The 21,254-nt window shown below is 38.3% G+C and overlaps 1 protein-coding gene across 1 annotated transcript in view; it reads right to left on the reverse strand.

The window, feature by feature from the left end:
- Window positions 1–2,898: 2,898 nt before the first annotated feature.
- Window positions 2,899–21,254, reverse strand: part of SMS (spermine synthase) — a 52,191-nt gene continuing 33,835 nt past the window's right edge. Inside the window, exons 8-11 of the mRNA XM_069874214.1 lie at window positions 20,272–20,386; window positions 19,649–19,728; window positions 7,265–7,380; window positions 2,899–4,237 (exon numbers count right to left, since the gene is read on the reverse strand). Of these exons, the coding sequence (XP_069730315.1) occupies window positions 4,195–4,237; window positions 7,265–7,380; window positions 19,649–19,728; window positions 20,272–20,386 (354 nt within the window). The 3' untranslated portion in view covers window positions 2,899–4,194. The remainder of the gene's footprint in view (window positions 4,238–7,264; window positions 7,381–19,648; window positions 19,729–20,271; window positions 20,387–21,254) is intronic.

The raw sequence follows: 21,254 nt of genomic DNA on the forward strand, positions 1-21,254 counted from the left end.
CTCTGATACCTACAGAATTCAAACTTAGAAGCATGACTAGCATTCTTTTGTTTTATTTCCAGTGCTCCCTAAATTCCCAGCACATCTGTTGTGCTGTCCTGTTTCTGGTTCTTCCTCCCAGCTCATTCCCCAAGCTCCTTCCCATTTTAACCACTCTTGTTCCTGCAGCCTTCCTTCCCTTCATGCTGCACAGGAGTACTTCTCATTATGCTTTCAATTAGGAGCGCATTTCAATCTTTTCTTTCCTTCCTTTCTACTTTCTCCCTTTCTGCCTCCAAATATCAAGTTCACTACAACATATGACCACTATATGAACTACTTGAGTTCATATCCTTCCACATTTCTTACTTTTTGCTTCCTAAAGCACCCTATATGTCAAAAAAGGCAGTTTTATGTTGCTCAAAGCTATTAATAATCACACTCGCGCTTATTTCCTTTGTTAGTTCTCTCACCTGCTCCTTCAGTATCTCCTTTATTGAGTCCAACCTTCCTGGTTTTCCTCTGTGGGCACGACTTCTCAACTTCTTCCTATTATCCTCAGGCAACATCATCTGCAGTCTCCTATGCCTAAATTAAAATAAGAAATTGACTACTCTTCTTCTCACTTGTTCCCCTTGTCCTGTTCCTTCCAGCAAGCTGTCAACACCTCACTTTAAACAGTGAAAATAAAGTAAGAGACACCTATCTTCCATGTCATGCATAAGAGTTCTAAAATTACTCTTTATATTACCCTCAAAGTCTGTATGTGAGACATTTTCCTTCAAAAAGTTGAGCCTCCTCCCTTCTTTTTCTTTTTTTTTTACCAAGCCCTTTGCTATCACTGTACTTGGGACAGATGTAAATACCTCTCCTTTCCAGTTAGCTGGGACTTATATAAATCTCTCTACAATCTCTTTTAGAAGGCACATTCTTTTTCTGACATTATTAATCTTTCTGAATCACACCCCAGAGTAACTTCAATATGCCTGTCCTGTTTCTCTTAGGTTTCTTTTCAACTAGTCAACACCACCACTCAATTCCAACTGGCCACTTCAGCAGAAAAACTAACACACTTACAGACCTCCAAGTAATCCACATCTACAGTTCTCTACAAAAAATTAACTCTTTTTAAGCAAAGATCACTGAAAGCGTCAAGTGATCCTCCCCATCATAAACATCACCGTGCTGTTTCATACCACAGAGTATCTTATTTGAGTATATCTTATATGGAAAATAACCAAATTTATTAATCAGAGACAGAAAATAGTCAATAAAAGGACTATTAAGTACCTTTACATTTGTTAGGCAACAAGGAAAAAAGGTATAATTATAAGCATTATACCTGTCGATTCTGTCATTTCATCACTGAACCCACAAGCTATAATAATTCCAATACACATGTATACTTGTGTTAGAATTTTCAAATGCAAACTGCTATAGCTGATCAGTTTTCCGTGTTTAAGGCCAGCCGGGAAATAGATGCGATTGCACTATGTACGCAAACAGTTCCCAAGATACAGTTGATGTTAGGGTTTTCTTAATTATTCTTTGCACTAAATGCTGCTTTCACCTAGGAACGTGATTTAAGTATTTAAAAACTTGATTGATTGATAATAGTTCATGCAAAGAGAAGACTGCTGGTATTGTATCTACTGCATCAGTGCAGTGCACATGTTGAAATAAAGGAACACTATTATTACTTGTGTAAAAAAAAATCTACACTACAGCAACAAATAAATAAAAACTGACCACGTGTATTTATTTGCTCAGAATCAATTCAGCAGCTTAAAAAAAAATAGTGTTCAGTATTTGGTGACTTGCTTTTTACTACATCTATTGCTTCAAAGAAAAATTACGCTAAAAAAGGGTTTCTAAAAAATAATTCCTCCAACTCTTTATACTGTATCAGTTGAAAAGGAAAGATTCGCAAGCACTGCTGTCTCTCACCTATCAATAGTTAATTCAAGTACCCATGTCATTCTGGGAAATTATCATGGAACATTCCTGCACACCCAACATCGCTGTGCTCAGGCAGCCTTGTGCAGCAGCACTAAGAAAAAGTTCTGGCCTTGCTACAGTGAGTATGTTAAGTCATCTTCCAGTTCAAAAGTTTCTTTACTGAAAAACCACCCCCCACACACATTTTTTGTGACTGATTTCTACATCTATCAAACTCAGGAACACATATGCTGTAAGCCCCGTCCCAGTGAATGCCCGTGTGCTTAATTTCATCTACATGAGTAAGCATCTTAAGAATCAATGGGAATATTCACACTTGCAGAGTTAAGGATATACAGCTGTTTATAGGACATCTGCATTCATTTGCAGCTATACAGTATACTGATTGCAGTCCGGTATCAAAAATGAAGGGTCATTACTAGGTTAGAGGCAATAATATGAAGTTATTTTCTTTGATATATACAACAGAGCTAGAACACCCAGGGAAATGTGAGACTGTTTAGAGAAAGGCTTTGCTCTTTGGAAGTATTAAGGGACGCACAAGCTATAGGCCATGGAAGAACTGTGCGCCCTCTATATATGAAAGAATTAACATTAACTGCACTAATTTAAACAAGACTGAAGAATACTTCCATTAGCTCTAAAAACCGGAAGCATTTTACCAGCACAACTGTACAATAAAAGAATACTTAATTATACACCAAATGAAGAGCAAATCTTTGCAAATTTCCTGGTACTACTCAAATTCCACACAGCCTACTCAGGTTTCATGAACAGCTTAATTGTTTTATGTATGATTTAAGAATACAAATCTTAGAAGTGTTTCTGTGTTTAGTTTATTTTCATTAACAGTACCAAGGGGAAGAAGACAGCGTCAACTCCATCCAAAAAAAACACCTAAAAAACGTTCATACTAAGTGTTGAAAGAAAACAACATCATTATGGTTCAGGATTAGAGTGTTTAGGGAAACAGTGCACTTTTTATTATATCTTTGAAATGTACAGAAATGCACAGAATGGTAATATCCCTCCCACCTCCTTTCAAATGGGATCACTGAAAGCAAAGTTTTAGTCAGTATGCAGCACATTCTTACAAAAATATAACTTTCCAGACAACATGAGAAATAGAAAAAGGAAAATGCTTTATCTTTCAGAACAAAATCACAACATAACCTAGCTTTCATTGATTTTTACACTGCAAGTGAGTAACTCAGCAAGAGCGCCACTCAACATGGTCTGCCTGCAGCAGTATGAGGAAGACTTACTCTACTGAAGTACACATACTCACCTCAAAACATTCAATACCAGTGCATGTGAATCGAGATCAAACCCACATTTCTTTGCCCTCTAAATCAATTTTTCCTTCAAGAACCTAGTTTTCCATAATGTTGAGGAGTGTATCCCTCAAGAACCTTGTTACACAATTTCTTGCACAGTGGTGGGATGGAAAACTAGCTTTCATATTTATGCTAATAGAGTTCAAAGTGCCCCTATAATCTACTGTTTAATCTGTATATAAATCCAAATAATCAATGCAGCAGCAGCTAAAGAATTCCATGAGGTGAAAGGTCAAAGATTCTTCTCCTGCAGAAGAGATTACAGCAATGATGAACGAAACAAGAGTAAATAAACAAAATTTAAGACTAGCTTTCTTCCCTTTGCTAAGAAGGATTTGGGTTATCCTCTCAAAAGATATTTTTTTTCCTTTTCTTTTCCCCTCTCTTTTTTCCTCTTTTTTTTTTTTTTTTAGTTATGCCCCTCTTTATATGGAAGCACTGCATGTGTTCATTAAAAAAAAAATCAAACAAAACCCCCTCCATCCTGAAAAATGTGGTGGAAAAACAACAAAAAACCATATCCAAAACAAACTCCATGAACCACCCTTCAGGGATGAAATGCTAAAAAATGTCTTTTTTAATCAATCTATTTGTGAAGATCTACAAAAAAATAAAAAGGATCACATTCTAAATGTTCAGTGCATTCAGCAGCTTATCTAGTTCTGCTGCTTATTCTTCTTTAAGTTGACTTTCAAAAATAACATCCTAGCTCATCAAAATATACATTTTCCATTTGCTTTTAAATTAAAATAATAATAAAAAAAACATTTAAAGAATTCACAATCAATAGCATGACTAGGTTTCAGGATCATCTACAGCACATAATTTAAAGGTTCAAGATGCCAATATGCAGCACGTGGCAGGCCTGTATGCTCCATGCAGCATGTACACTTAGGGTAATCTCAAATAATCTTGATGTTCAGTTGCCGGTTTGTTTCTTCCAAATCGTGTAGAATACCCATCTGGAGAAAATCAGCAGTTAAGGAGAAAAAAAAAAAAGGCAAAGTTTGCAGTACACAGTTAAAACTGAAGTAGTTATTTTCACTTATATTTCAATTCTGAAAACTCCTAGTAGTTCATAAAGATAGGGCAGATAGAAATCCAAAAGCGAAATCTCCCTGGATCCTCTTTTTGGCCCAGCAGTCCACTTCCAGTGAAAAATTAAACCCTTTCCAAAGCCATGTTTTCTAATTCCTGCTGTAGGGTAGTACAGTTTGGGGTTTCTCTGCATTGCAACCACCGCACAAACTACAGAAGTACTTGGGAAAAGCAATCAAAGTTTTGATCAGGCGTTCACCAATTTGGAATCCCTCTTGCTCATCTTGTCACTTTTAAAGTAGCAAACTTGAATGGGAGACATCCAGCTACTGCATTTGTTAATCCCCAAAGCAGACACAATAAGACACAAAATTAATACTGAGATGTTCAGTAGCTGAGCACCAGGTGTCCAGGTATCTTACTAGGCAAAGATTTAAATGTCTACTGCCCTTTATATGCCTCAACTGGGGCTCTGTTGAATACTCATTTAACAGATGCATCTAAGTTTTGCCTAGGCTTTTCTCTCAAAGCTTCTGTGGTGTCTGCCCCAAGCACCTAAATACTTTTCAGAAAGCAGACCTCTATGTCACCAAAACCGAACTAGAAGTAAGTACAGAGCAGCTGGCAGCTGCATCAATGCTCTTTTTGCTGCTCCTCTGGGGGAAGATGAATCCAGCTTCAGCAATCATACAGAAGCTACACTCAATCCAGTTATCTGAGGTACTCCTGGCAGGACAAAACTCTAAAGCTCTCTTGCCAAGCTGGGCACGTGAGAGAGAGAGGTCATAGCTACATAATTTCACCAGCTTCCAGAGAAGCAGACAGGAGAATGAGACATGAACATTGTCTTTTCTAGAGCTACAGCAACAGCTGTAGAATTGAGGCATTGATTCTTGGATTTACATAGCTCTGTATGGGAGCCTCCATGTTCAACATAAAGTCCTAGTGGACACCTCAGAGATTTTTCTTAAGAGTACTAGCTTTTATGGCAATAGCTACTTGAGTTTCAGGTGGATCCTCACAGCAACAGTGGTACACAATAGAATTTTAAATAACAGTTACACACAGTAACAATTCTCCAAGTAGGCAAAACAAGTAACAACACAAACCAATATGCCATCTTAGTAATTTGGCTGCATTCAGGTACCCATGCACATAACTTTTGGCCAGATTATGAAAATGAAGATTTGAGCATGTGAAAAGATTTTTTGAATGGCTCAAGAGATTCAAGCACTTAAATGAATGCCACAGATGTGTCACATTCTTCAGAATGAAATAAAACTCTAATTTTTTATTACTTGTCACAATTCTACTGTAAACTATCACATCTCTCAGTCATCTCTGAAAGAGCATTTAGGTAACCTTCCCTTCAGATACATACTCCTACTTGGAAATATTTAAATTTCAATAAGATGATAATCTGTACCTGAAATGCAAGTAAAGGGCTATAACAAGTCCAAGGCAAACTTAAAAGTTAGAGTACTTGCTTTGGGCTAATCTGGAGTCATCAAGATGACTTCTCCTTTAATATTCCTGTACCCGTACCACCATATCATTATTAATTCACTTAAAAAAAAATAAAAGCCTGTCCTGTTTCTATAAGAAATGTTCACTTTCAAGCTCCATTATATCTATTTAATGGCTAGTTTTAATAAATTTATTGCTAAAATATTTCACATCTGTTAACTTACTACAGACATTTAAATGTACTTTTCAAAGGAATGAAGTGGCATTTCCTACTCATTTGGAAACACTTTGTGTATTTCCAAATAAATGATGTAATAAGTATTTAGAACTTTCTAAGGATGTATACTCCAAATCACGCACACATGGTATAATGGCCTACCAATTTTTTAAAGGCAAAAATAACAATTTCTCTGAAACTGTGAACTACAAGGGCAATTATCTTCATATACTCTTCCACTTTTTTGTCTTGAAAACGTTAAGATCAAATATGAGCTTCACTGGAGCACTGACAAAGGAAAATGGGAGGAGCTTGTTACAGTCAGTATGGCATCCAGAACAGCAGGCTACAGCATTAAAAACTATCAAGATTAAAGACAGAAGGGAAGCAAAAGGAACACACAGCGCAGAAGAAAGGCTGTGGCTTCACATGCTTAATGAATTATGAATAAGTAGAATCACAGCACTATCTCCCCTGACAAGTGGAGGACTCCCACAGCTGGCATTACCCTGCAGAAACATTTCCTGTGAGATCACGCAGAAGTGGTATACATTGAAGGCAAATGCAGCCAGCAGAACCATCCTGAAGAAGATAAAAATGCACCCCTACAGCTAATGGCTTGAAGTTAAAACTTCTACCTCCTTGTATAACCTGCCTGTCATCCACAAAATGAAGAAATCCTGAAAGATTTTTCTTAGGAATGGGACGTTGCCAAGAAATATGTATGTACCTCCACTTGGAATATTATTTTCAGTGACATTAATTAGTAACGATAGCTAAAACCAGGTTTTCCACCATTAAAAATCCAATTTGAGCTGTATGTCCAAGAACAGATTTACCAGAGAAAATTTAAATACCTGGATCACGATGATCTGCATGAAGTTGGTTGAGATTTTTTTTTTTTTTTGTGAAAGAATAAAAGATACACAGCTTTGCCACAACTCCCAGGCAGCATTACCCTCATCATACAGCTTATCCTATATCACACGACCAATGCACCTGGAACACTCAAAAAATTAATAAAAACATGGCCAGTCCTTGAAAGGTGCTGATCATTCCATGAGCTGTGAATTTATGGCACCTTTAAAACAAATTCCTACAGCTACCCTCAAAATAGAACTGCAGTAGTTCGTTTGCTATGAAAAAACTTTAATAGCATTTAAATTAGAAATGCCCTCTTGCCCTTGAGTTCATTTCCTCCAATCAATCTAGGCTTGCCCGATTTATTAACACACCCACTGCACTCTTTTCCAGTCTTTAAGGATACAATTCCATGTAGGAGGGTACGCACACAGTTTCTTTTGAAAACTCCACAGGACAATACAGCCTGCTAAGCTGTTCTTCATATTGAGTCAAGGCATCGGTCAGATTGATGCAGTTTCCCTGAGGAAAAAGAGAAAAATCTCAGTTACAATCAAATAAATAAGCAAAATTGTAGATGAATATACACATTTTGACATTAATGAAAGGCTTCTACATACTTCAGAACGACATATATGCCTTTCTTAATACTTAATATTTACATAGCAAATACTGAAACAGCTTGTCTTCATTCTGCCTACAGCAAACAATTTGTGCCTTTTCCAGGAAGGGCAAGTATAGGGGGATTATCTATCTTCTCATTACCAGAAGCAACCACTACATCAGGGCTCCCAGTTAAAACAGACCACCATGTGTTGTTTACCTATAACATGTACTCAATAACCATTTTCTTTATGGTTACTTAAATATGTTAGTAAACAGTTTTATGGCATCCACACTTTCTCAATTATTTAATGTTGCCTAGGTCTTTCAGCACTGAAATGCACTATAAAAAAAACCCATAACCTATTAATTTAAAACAGGCCCTTTCACAGAGCAATATGTCAAAATAAATCTGATGATATGCAAGTTCTGTGACTGCAAGCTACATTGTCTTGATTTTCTGTGTATCACACTTCTGAAGTGATTCCTATGACACTTGTTTTTCTTGATCTTGCGTCTTATCTCTGAACATTAGCAGTACCATCAGTGCTTAGATGATTTTTCTTGAAGAGTGAAACTATGAACCATTGGACACATTGAGTCCACAGCATTCCTTCCCAGACAAACAAATTTTAACCAAACAAATCATTCTTGGAATATAAACACATTGAGGACTACAAATAGTGAGAAATTTAAAAAGAAACCAACCTCCTAATTAGGAGTACAACCTGGTCCAAAGCTAAGTATTAACAAGCAGAAGTTACTGCAACACATCCAGGATGCCCATATAGAAAAAGCTCTAATGAGAAAAAAGTGACTATCCCTATCCATAATGAGTTCAAAGATTTAGCAATAACAGAGATCCCACAGAAGAGACTGAACAAACACAAGCTACCCAAAGCAACATAAGTCAGTTGTGCAAGCTTAATAAAAAAATCCTTGTCAAGTTTCTTGGCTTTCTTGCCTACATAACCAAGTAGGCTAACTGATACTTTATGACCTTAAATACAATGACCTTAAGAGAAGTGCGACAAATTCAAGTTGCTTGGATACCAATTTAAAATGGAGTGAAGTAGGATCGTCACCACTGCATGGTCTACATGCAGCTTTTGTTTTCCACATACAAGACACTAAATAAAGACCCACCAAATACAAATGCACTGTAGCTGTGGCACAGCATAGAGACAAGACACACTGCAGTTCTGGTCAAGAGGGAGAAGATGTTAAAGGTCCTTAGTACAATGACAGCCCAGTGAATTGATTTGTGGTCTTATACATCCACCACTCAATAAGGATCTTCAGCTCAACCTATAGGCCCCAAATAAGATGGTCAACCATGTGTTGCACACTACACACAAACAACAAGTTAAGTGATGACAATGAATCTAACCCTAACAACACAGCATGTGCATACCATGTCATATATAGGGCAGGATGAGCATCTTCATGAGATGTGTCCCCATTCTTCCCTAACTGTTGTCTTTACTATAGCTTCTAGTATAAATGCCTCTAACCTAGCACAAAGACTACGTTCTTTCTGATTAATTAGCACGTCTCCAAAGTTAGTTGCAACATAAGAATCAGCTTTCCCACATATTTTACAACTTCTAGTAGAGGAACAACAAACATTTCCCCTTTTTGTCGTTTGTTTGGTTGGTTTTAGTATTTTATTTTCTGTGGTAACTTTTATATTAACAAATACACAGTCCCTAGTAACCTAGCACATGAGCCAAAGTCCCACAAAACGATGGCAAGAGACCCAAGTCACTAAAGTTTTCCTACTTTATCTTGGACCACAAGAACATTAGATTTGATAGGAGGATATGCATTAGACAGAAAGAGGTCTACTTAAACAAAAACAAGGAAAAAACAGTTAATATACTAATACAGCCAGCTTCTTGGTTTCTAGATGCCTCTTTCCATTCATGACTGGACAGCCCAAAAGCCTTCCAGCATAAGCACTTCCGAGCAGAGTACTGCCTTTGATCTTTAAAAGCCCTGAACTTTACAATAAAGCCTAAAGCAACAAACTCCAGCTATGGAATGACAGTGTCTTCCCTCTGCTCTGAATGTTTGCACACATGCGCATGCACACACACACAGTTTTGGGGTTGTGGGTTTTTTTTAGGCAACTACTGAATGAGGTATCTTGTTATCTAATGGCAGGAAGGGACACGTGCAACTCACATCTGACTGAAAAAACAAAGATAGTTCAACTAAAGATAGGTCTAATTAAAAACTATAGTTCTAATTAAAAACTATAGCTCTCTTACAGTCACAGCTTACTCAATGTTTTAAGACCTCTATCTTTAAATGAAGGTCAAGTTCAACAGAACCCCAGGAATAAAAGATTTTATTCAGCACTTCCAAAATGTCTGCATTACCTATATTTTGCAACATGTAGAGCAATGCACGTGTGTAAAGCTTTTACCTCCAAGAGAATAGTCTTTAAGAAAGCTGTGTTTTAGTGCTTAACTCATGCTTCTTGGTGCTCCCAGATTTTTTAAAACAGCCTTAAAGTGCACACAGACACAGCTAAAAGTCAATTTTCACAAAGCAAGGAACCAAGATGAGTTTGACCAACAAATGCTACCTGTGCTCTTAGAAACAATGTAAAACAGGCAGGGCTGAAAGGAGAGATCTTATTTGAAATCAGTGTGTCAAACAGCTGCATCTGCATTGTTTTTCCAATGTAACATCAAATAATAACTAGAAACAAAGTGTATAATGCACTCCCTGGCTTTGGGATTTAATTTAAACCTTTTTCTGCTCCTTTTTATTGGCAGGATTTTTTTCACGAATTATTTAACACACTTATATTTGCAAATAAAGTGAAAATAGAGACTTAATCCTTCCTCCGAGTTTTTTGTATTGCCCTTAATTCTTCACAAGCGGAAAGGAAAATCTCAACTTAAAAAAATCTTATGCACAGCATTTTTTAAAAAAATCATATGCCTGAAAGCTCCCTTTAAAAGAACTCACATAAAACATGTGTCTGATTATAATTTTCATCATATTCAATGAAAAAAACATGTACTTGTTTATTCGGTAAAGGAAGATGCATGCTTTGTATTGAATATATTATGTTTGGGTATCAAAACCCAAGATATTTGTAGAAAGGTAAAAGCGAACACTGAGCACAAAGCACGACAATGAACAGACTACAGCAGTATTTGTTTAGTAACCTGTTATTATCCAGGGGACTGCAGCAGTTATTTGGTTCAGCCGCCCTTTACCAAACATATAATTTTGTTCCAACATCAGTCTGAAAGTAAAAGAAAACTAAAATACAACCTGTGTATGTAATTTGAGTCTAAAAAAGAAAACACTGCTAGGTAATTTATAGAGTATACCACTATTACAGAGGAAGTTTAATAGGATACACAATGAGATAAAGTATCCACATCCCAGCCTGTAGCTTCAGTATTTTGTACTTTTTCCCCTTCTCCAGCAACAGACAAATCACTGTAGACAGCATGGAAAACAAATTATAGGAACAATGAAACATGCCAATAAGCAGTTTTCACTCCTCAAACCTGCAACTCCCCAGTCCCCAAATCAAGATCTTACCTAAAGGTTTAGACGTCCCACCTGGCTGTGCTATTAACCTCTCTTTCTGGAGACACACCACAGGACACTACAGTTCTGCATGGTTGATTTTTTTGTAATTGATTGGCTTTACTCAAAAAAGCTAAGAATTGCGAAAATCAAATCTACAGAACTTAGACGAACTGTTTTGTTTTAAACAGCCACCACATATTTGAGCAGTAACTAATACTGAACAGTCTTTAATACTATTTAAAGCTGATGACTCTCCAATTATACTTTTTCAAAGGGAAATAAGCAAAATCAGACCTTTTCTCCAGCATTGTTCAGTCAATTGTCAACATATACAAAACCCCCACCAAACTCCTCTGCCTGCCCCCCAGCCTGCAATTAATCTTTGTTCCATGTCAAACAATTTGACAGAGAAGAAATGGAAGAATAATTACACTTTCCTCCTTAACAAACATCTCTGACATGAAAGTATTTGAAGTAATTTTAAACTTGGGGATTAACCAACCTGTACTTATAAGATACTGTTTAAGACTAATGAGTCCTGAAGTGTTTCATAGTCCCTGCATTCTGAGTCTGCTCAGTGCTTACACTTCGACAGCTCATGCCTGTCTCCCACCACCAGTTCTGTGCTTTCATAAGGCATACATTCTGTAGTATCATGGGTTTAACTTCCAGGATTCTACAGTGCAATGCACAACAAATTTAAATACAGTTTTTAGACAGTACAAAACATTCCTTAAAACAAGTAGTAAAAAAAGCAGTTGTTTAAATTAAACCTTTAAGTTCCAGTTAACTTTATCCACCAATGAAGGGGATGTGTCCATCTACTGGTTATAGGCTAAATTTGGGCCACTGCTTCCTCCAACCTTTGAAAGTAAACTAGTGACCTGAAAGCAGATCGAACGGTCCCTTTTCATACTTGCTCATTTCTTACACATCATTCTTAAATGTCTTACCCTACATGTCATTGCTCCTGGACATCCTTGTCTGTGATAGTGTGTTAGAGAAGTTAAATTCTTATTTTTCATTTAACGCTGTTTTCTATTTTTGCTTTGTAAAGTCAAGAACATGGCCAAGGTTGGGGTGTTTTCCTTCCTCAGTTCAGGGTGCCTAAGCAGCAATGAAACACATCAAACACTAAACAACTAACATCAAAGCTAAGTCTGAGTTTTGGGCAACAGGGGTGGCTTTGAAGGAGATAGGCAAACCTGTATGAGGGTATCTCCACGGGCCAAATAATCAATTAATTTCAAACACAACTCAGCAACACAAAGAAACAAAGAGTCTGTCCCTTAAAGACTCCTAAATTGCAAAAAAAAAAATCACACAGGCTTACACAGGGACACGCATCTGTTCTTCCAGCCTCCTTTCACACTGCAGTCAACTAGAATCCTGCTCCCTCTTTGGAAGTGCTAATTAAAAAACCCACACTCCTTTTTTTGGCTGCTATGTAACTACAGAGCAACATCACGGTGGTCTGGACATTCAGAGGGCACGGCCACGCTGTATTACAGAGTGGTAAGGAAGTGACAGCTTGGTGAAGGGCCACATGTGCGTGGGAGACATCTGATCCTCTGTACCAGTGGTTACTGTTGTTTACTAGAATGCAAACCCCTGAACGGTCTGAGACTGTTTCTATTCTGCATGGGTTGGATGACCCAGACTAGGAAGGAGCAAATTCCTGTTCAGAGGTATTTTTAAACGTTCTGCTTCATAAACAGGCTGAAAATGATAGCCTGCTCAACCTCAAAGGATTAGATCAGCAGAGGAAAAACTTTGTAGAAAAAAGGTATCTTTCTTAGCTACACATAATCCACTGACACACAGAGACAACCTTACCATCGGTCTCTGTATCTTGCAGAGCATAGTTTCACACCTGTTGGGACAAATCCTTGTGTGCTACAAGGAAGGCACAGAATGGTAATGGTTCAAGAAAACCATCCACAAACATTTACTATCTACAAGCACACATACTGCACTGAAGTCGAAAAAAACCCACACCCAGGCAATCTAAAAATCATACGAGCTTTTAGAAGGTTCAACAGCATAAAAACATTTAACACGTGCCAAAAGAAGTCACTAGGAAGGTCCATTAGAGATGAAACTGGACCTTAGGAAGCCAAGTTTTAATAGTCTCACTGATTCCAAACTTCTCTCCCCTGTGACAGCCGCGAACCTACACCTGTAACTCACTCTCCTTGGAAGAGACAACACAAAATACCTCACAGACACAGACCCATATTACATCACTAAACACTTAAAAGCACCAACTTCAGAAGGAAGAACAGAAATAGCAAGCCATGTGACCCATAACCCTACTACTCTGAAGCTTATGTTCAACAAAAACAAGCTTCAAGCCTTCAATACACAGACAAGGCCGCAAGTTCTGCAGGCAAAGGGCCCTAAAGCTCACCTCTCTTTGTCTAGGTCCTATGTAGGCTGCAAGATTCTCATTACGGATGATGCAGCTAAAAAAGCAAGGACAGGAAAAGCAAAGCAGCTACTTGTAAAAACAAGTTTTTGCCCTCATTGTGACTATTATTCGTGGATGCATAGAGCAATACAGAGGTGTTTCTTCCCTCAATACACTTAAGCAAACTTACAGCAGCAGAAAATGACACGCATAAAACTGCACTTTCTATCTTTCCAGAGCTGAAACAAGCAAAAAGTCCCACCTTATGCCTAAAACTGGCCACATGTTCTTGCATCCCCTAGGAATATGAATAGCCTGAAGAGCCTTTCACAGACAAGCTCTCTAAATGTTAATAAAATGCTAGGCAATATTAGTTCTCAGTCTCCACCTTGTGATGAAAGGATATTCTGCAGTAGCATTTGGAGACTTGTTTTGAGTATCAACCACAGCATTCCGAGGGAAGAACCAGGTGTGTTAGAGTAGCATGCCAAAATAGTAACTGGTTTTATAATCTCAAATTATAAGCACATATTTATCTAAAAAAAGTAGCCAGTCCAACCCTTCTACAGTGAACAGGGAAATCAACTATATCAAGTTGCTGAACACCCCAGCCAACCTGACCTTGAATGTTTCCAGGAATGGGGCATTTATCACCTCTCTGGGTAACCCCTTCTCCAAGCTGAACAACCCCAAGTCTCAACCTCTCTTCATAGGGAAAGTGTTCCAGGCCTTTGATCATTATGGTGGCCCTCCTCTGGACCTGCTCCTATTGATCATATGCATGAGATTCCTGGAAAGTGTTATACATATGCATATAGATGGAAAATATATCCTGTAACCAGCTCTCATCCTGGTATGCACAATAGGTGGAATTAGCCTCTGTCCATCCAGTGCTGTAAATAAAAGATGCCTGCTTTCTAAAATTCCAAAACGTGTCTTAGAGTTTATTTCTTGGTATTTTCACTTCCACAACCACCACTCTCTCCTCATTTCAGCCACAGGGTGAGCCTCACCTGGGTGCAAAAAGGTGCCTGGGGTCACCTGTAAATGCTGTAGTACATACTAAAAAAGCATGTGTGTCTGGGGAGGAAAAGACTATTCACAAGCACAAACACTACTTTAGCTGTATGAAAACACGTCTAACACTCATGAGGAACTGCAAACAGAAATCACCCCACAAAGAAAGATGATTTTATAATAATACGTTAATAGATCAGTCAGTGAAATTTAACTTTTTGCTTTCAGCTTGATATTAGTGCAGTTCTATCTACAACAGGATTAACTGCTTCGATTAACCAGTCTCAGGAAGAGTTTTATCTTTGGAAAAAAACTGAGAACTTGCATATAAGTGCTGAACAGGTAACTGCAAATTGTTGCTCCACACTTTTCAGCTCTTGGTGCTGAAAAGTGCAGGGTGCACACCTCACCATTAATGCACTTTAGTCTTCACTGAAATAAAGGATATGAATCAAGGCAAGCTATAAAAATAAACAAGTTTTTTTAATTTTTTTTTTTGTTGGTAATGCACACACCATCCTAAAAATACACTATGGGCATTAAGGCCTGCAAGATGTAATCAAAATCAAACCGGTCTGCCAATATTCTTTAGGAAACCCATCAATTGTGCTGCACCAGACAAGACTCGCAGCAATGGCACCATTCTTTTTATCGCCTCCTGCAGATGAGAAGAGAAGGCATTATGCCATCTGCACAATGCAGTTATGCAAAAGCCAGATATTTCTGTGCACTGAGGCTTTGCTGAACTTGGATTTTAAGACAATTAATCAAAGAAATCATTATGTAACTAGGAGGATATTAGAAGCATTTTTCTAGTTAATGCACATGAAATTATTAAACATTAACAAATAACAGGCAGGAAAAAAATCTGAAAGTTGGAGAGCTATATCAGACCACCACAACAAAACGGATGTTGTTTACCTGGAATTCTGTAGGACTTTTGATGTGGTCCCCGACAACATCAGTCTCTCTGAATTGGAGAGGTATAGATTCAATAAGTGGACAGTTTGGGGCGTCAGGAATTGGTTGGACGGTCACATCCAGAGGGTAGTGGTCAACAGCTCAGTGTCCCAATGGAGATCAATGCCAAGTAGTGTCCCTCAGCAGTCCATATTACGACCAGTACCGTCTAATATATTCTTCACCAGTGAAAGATAGTAGAATCAAGTGCACCCTCAGCAAGTTTGCAGACAACACCAAGCTGAGTGGTGCGCTTGACATGCCTGAGGGATGGAATGCCATCCAGAGGAACCTAGACAATCTCAAGAAGTGGGCTCATGTGAACTTTAATACAGTTCAAAGCCAAGTGCAATGTCCTGCATCAGGGTTAGGGCAGCCCCTGATATCAATACAGGCTGGAGATGAAGGGATTGAGAGCAGCCTTGCCAAGGACTTGGGACACTGGTGGATGAAAAGCCAGACATGGGACAGCAATGTATGCTCACAGCCCAAAAGGCCGACTGTAACCTGGGCTGCATCAAAAGAAGTGTGGCCAGCAGGTCAGGAGAGGTAATTCTGTCCATCTACTCAGCTCTGGCAAGACTCAACCTGGAGTACTGCATCCAGCTCTGGAGCTATCAGGACAGTAAAGACAGGGACCTGTTGGAGTGGGTCCAGAAGAGGGCCACAAAAGTGACCAGAGGGATGGGAACACTTGCCTTGTGAAGAAATGCCGAGAGACAGGGTTCTTCAGCCTAGAAGAGAGAAGGCTCTGTGGAGACCTTATTGTGACCCCTTTCAGTACTTCCAAGGGGGCTTATAAGAAAGATGGGGATTTTAACAGTGCTTGTTGTGATAGAACAAGGGCAAATTCAGATTAGATACAAGAAGAGTTTTTTTACAGTGAGGGTGGTGAAGCACTGGCACAGGCTGCCCAGAAAGGTGGTACATGCCCCATCCCTGGAAACATTCAAGGTCAGACTGGATGGGGCTCTAAGGAACCTGCTGTAGTTGAGGATGTCCCTGCTCACTGCAGGACTAAATGACCTTTAAGGGTCCCTTTCAACCCAAACTATTCTGTGATTATATTATACGATTCTAAAGAAGTCTCATTTAAATCTCAATTAGACTGCAAACAGTAAACAGAACTCTACAGGAAAGTATCCTGGATGGAAGCAAAAGGGCTTATACTCCAGCCTAAGGCATACAACTATTTTCTTCCAGCACTGCACAGCCTGCCATTATTATTTGTATTGCTTTCATGCTATCAAACTAAATAACAATTGCTTTTATTTCCAGAAAATCCTGAACTATTTTAAAGACTGCCTTCCAGGCAGCACTTCTGGACTCCGGAGTACTGCAGTTAGAGAGCTCTAGACCTTGGCTGCTAACAGCAGTCCTGACAGTACTTGTTTGCTCCTAGTAGTAACAGAAAGGTGTAGTATGCTGTCTACTGTAAAACACTTCAATATCAATTTATGTGCTGAAGAGAACATTTCCTAAAACTTGTGTAGAGCTCAAGGAAAAGGTGATGAGCATTTCTACTTATTTTTCCCAGCAGTGGCATTTAGAAATACAGGCAGCAATACAGTATGTGAAAGGCTGACATTCTGTGAACAGAATTCCACTTCTGGGTAACGCATTTCTTAAGCATTGAAATAAATGACATTCTAACAAGATGCACACGGTAACCCCTGCAAGCAGAACTGTCATGAGGACAGAAGTTTCAGATGTTGGTACAACATGATACCGAGGCAGAAGCAGCAACTATAGTTACTGGCCAGCAGCCAACAGGACAATGACCCTTTTGCAGCATCTTTCCTATGAGACATTTCCTCACCATAGCAAAGATCAGGCTCTAACAAATAGGTGGACATTCCCCAAGTCGCTTTTCTTGATGATACTCAAGATTTTGTTTTAGAGAACCAAAACACGTCAGGAATGCCTGAGGTTGGGAGGGGCACACCAAGTCCTGGATTTAAACACAATTTCCTTAAATGCCATGTGATTCCTTCAGCACATGAAGTACAGCCTGTTGCCTAATCCAAACAGTTCCATGATTCTATGAGCATCCTGACAGACAGCTGGAACCAGAGTAACTTAAATTTCCAATATTAATACATGAAGCTAGAAAATCCTGGCATCATAGCATTGAAAACTATTTATGAGTTCCTGGTGTGTGACTAAGCTTAGCTACCAAAACTAGCAGTGGGCATCTTGGACTTTCTGTCCACAGTCTAACCCTATCCTTTGGATATCCAGCTTCAATTTGGTTAACTCAAGACCTAATTTTAAGAAAGTTACAGACAGCTGATTTTATGTAAAGCACCTCAAAAAAGTCTGTTCTTCCTATGAGCAGATTACTGAGGTTTGGGAGGTGGGGTGATGCTGTCTGGTTTTTTTTTTTAAATAACACCCAAGATGGAAGGAGCTACAAGGACCAAACAGGCTGGGTAGTGTATCAGTAGATATATCAAATGCCCTGATAATCACTTGCCTCAATATTATTTTTCCTTTTTTCAATACCCCAGGGAAGACTAAGTTGTCAGAGTACACTGCTTCAATACTCCAGCCCTTTCTCTACCAGTTAGCCACAAGCCCAAATCCCAGCCACTTCAACTTCAATATTGTTTCTTTTCCATCCTGCCATGCAATACTTCGTTGAGCAGGGACTATGAAACTGATATTGTACAGTTTCGCAACTGCTTAAACCCATCGGGTCTGGTTCAGTACTGCTGTCCTTTCCTCCTGTTCAAGCAGAGATGCTTAAGAGCTGTTCTCTCCTCCCTGTCAGGACAGGACAGGCAGCAGGGCTGCATGAGTCTCAACCTCTGTTGGTTTCACGTGACACAAAAACTCCCTGCACCCTGGCTGCAGCACAGCCATCACTTCAGTTTACAGCTCAAGCTTCTTCCCAGAATCCTCCTGCAAAGCTGAACAGATACAAGTCCACAGACACATTTACGCACGTTCTAATGAAGTATGCTAGTCTGTATGTTAAAAGCATAACTGCTACACAAATGCTTGCTCTGTCCAAAGGATGCAGTGTCCTTTCAATATCAAAGTCTGTCATGAATATTTCACTAACAGAATAGAAAACCCATTAAGATTTAATGCTATACAAGCATATTAGTCATATCTTACATTTCGACCACAAGATAATTTATCTTGCCCATACAACAACAGCATTTTAAAATAAAGCAGCACACTAAAGCTGCCAAATACCTCAATCTACAAGTTTTCCTTTCCTGCCCAGTTTTACAGTAAATCAATTCTTTTGCACACACACCTCAAACTCTACACTGATATGGACAGAGTTCAAACACATAATTTGAGCTAGGTTATTTCAGAGCTTAACAGGATTATTTCAAAATGCTGTATTTAGATGCTCCGCACATTAGATGACTAGTTAAGGTACAGGCATGACAAAAAAATACAACTTCAGAGACTAATACTCACTCAACTCTCTGCTGGGTCTTATCACATTTTTGTACAATTGCATACAGCTTTGTGGCATTCCGAACTCAGGATTACATACAGAAAGTATCTTCAGATAAAAGCTACACCACGATTATATTATCCATGAGGTGGCTATACTGCAACAAGCACTCAAATCTTAAACTATTCATTTTAAGAGTTGCATTAAAAAAATTAATATATAAGGACAAAAATCTTACTTGAGACTATATAAAATACTTAAAACGCCAAGCACTGTAACACACATACTTAAATATTCAAAACCCCTTTTGCAGAAGCCAAACCACTGCATTAGGAGTGGATAGAAAGCAAAAAGAGGATTTACCTCTCAAATGACTAATTTTCTCATTCCATTGCACCTATGTCAAATTCTTACACCTTTATGGATGACAAATTTTTATGTCTTACACTCTACAACTGGATACATTAGCTTAAAAACATGCACCTGTTTATAAGTACATCTGTTCCGCTTTTCCAAGAATTGCTAACAGCTAAAATAGCCTGTAGTATGCCTAGCTGATCCTTGAAATTATGTTTTTGAATTTAAAGACAAGCGCTACAAATTCAGCTGAAAATGAAGAAAAAAGCAAGTCAGTTAGCAAGGCCAAAAATTTCATGCAAAAATCCCTAATGGGTCACTAAAAGTAGAAAACCAGCTTGCTAGTACATTTTTTAGTTAGTTGGTTTGGGTTTGTCCACTTCCTTTTTTTTTTTTTTTTAAATCTGAAAAACACAGATTGTAACATCTATACAGCAAAACATTTTTACAACCAGATATCATACCTGTGTGAAGTATTTTCCATCTTGTTTCAGAACTTTCATGGAGAGGTCAAGAATCAGCCGCAGAAATTCCCATGTGGAATCTGCACATGAAGTAGGATTTAAAACCAAAACAGCACATTACTGTCTTGTTCACTAGTACATATTCAAGACCTGCAACATATTTACTGTTTAAAAAGTAGCTATCCTATCCTACACCATTATAAAAAAAAACAACCCAACAAACCAATAAGAGCAGAAAACCCACTCAACCCATACACAATGACGATGACCATCTAAGTATGTATTTTTCTTCACATTAATTATCCAGACATTTCCAAGATATAGCAGGCAAAGTTTTACTGGATTGTCAAGTCCCCACATGCTTTAGGAATTACTGCAGTTCATATTGTTCTGGAATAAAAGCGCAGTTGTGAAAAGTCCTAGAGACTTGCCAATTCTAATATTCAAGAAAAATTCAGAATGAACAAGTGTGTTCTATCATTCTTTGCCTCTCACATTTGCTATTAAAAAGGCAAAAATCAAAAGTACTTTTGTAGCAAACCACAAACTATTATTTGGCCCTCTGGAGGGCCAGAAACATGGAAAATTGTCTCAAGATTAGGAAAGTATATTGTAAGATTAACCTTCTTCTGGAGATGTGGAGATGGGAACAGCCGTCAGATCATTAATTACATAATCAAACATCCTCCCTTCTTTGGCATACCTCTTCAGTACAGGAATACAGTCTTCTATTAGAACCTGCAAGAATGAAATACTGTAGCTAGTCCCCAAAAACTTTAAAACCTACCCAAGTAAAAGGAATAAATGCAGACTCAGCAGAATTAAGAGTAGGGGGAAAATATAAGAATCAAGTATGCAGTTAATGTTATGCTCCATTTCCTACTTTTTGCATCATATAAAACATAGGAATAATTGCAGGAATTGTGTCAATGACAACACAGGCATTACAGAACTGAACTTTCCAGCTCTGTCACAGATTACCGAGTGACCACTGTTCTACCTATTAAACAGTTACTAGTCCCCCTACACACACAAAATAAGGCATTTCTGTGAAGGGCCACTGGCTCATGCAAAGTTGCATGTGACCTCATTTTTTTTGCATGCTTTTTTTAGTTCACACCTGTAAAGTTATGTCTGAGAGCCTTAAGAAGCTGCAATGAAAACACAAAAGTTTCCAGTGAAGATGCCAGATAACACCCAGGCTTGTTTGTAAGCTGTCAGATGCAGCACATAAAGGTCTTAACTGCAGGGATGCATGAATTTTTATAATATACTAACAGTGCAATGGTAAGAGATTTTGCCTGCACATTAATTTTAAAATGTGTATTACAAATCCAGATATTCTCAACAGTACAGGACAACTAACACATTTATTCTAATTTTCCATCAATTTAAGGAATTATGTTTAACACTGCCTCCTTACCGCTACTCCCTCTTTATTTGTAAGCTACGGCAATAAGAAATGTGAAATAGGAGAGTGTTTAAGTGATGTATAATTTATTTTTAAAAGTTTGAAGATAGTTAAAATAATCTTAGGCTAACGTATACGTCCCAACAAAAATCCCACTGCTAGCTATTAAAATTCAGAAGTACCATAAAAAAAAGT

The sequence above is a fragment of the Phaenicophaeus curvirostris genome, chromosome 1 (assembly GCF_032191515.1).
Source record: "Phaenicophaeus curvirostris isolate KB17595 chromosome 1, BPBGC_Pcur_1.0, whole genome shotgun sequence".
Classification (NCBI taxonomy): Eukaryota; Metazoa; Chordata; class Aves; order Cuculiformes; family Cuculidae; genus Phaenicophaeus; species Phaenicophaeus curvirostris.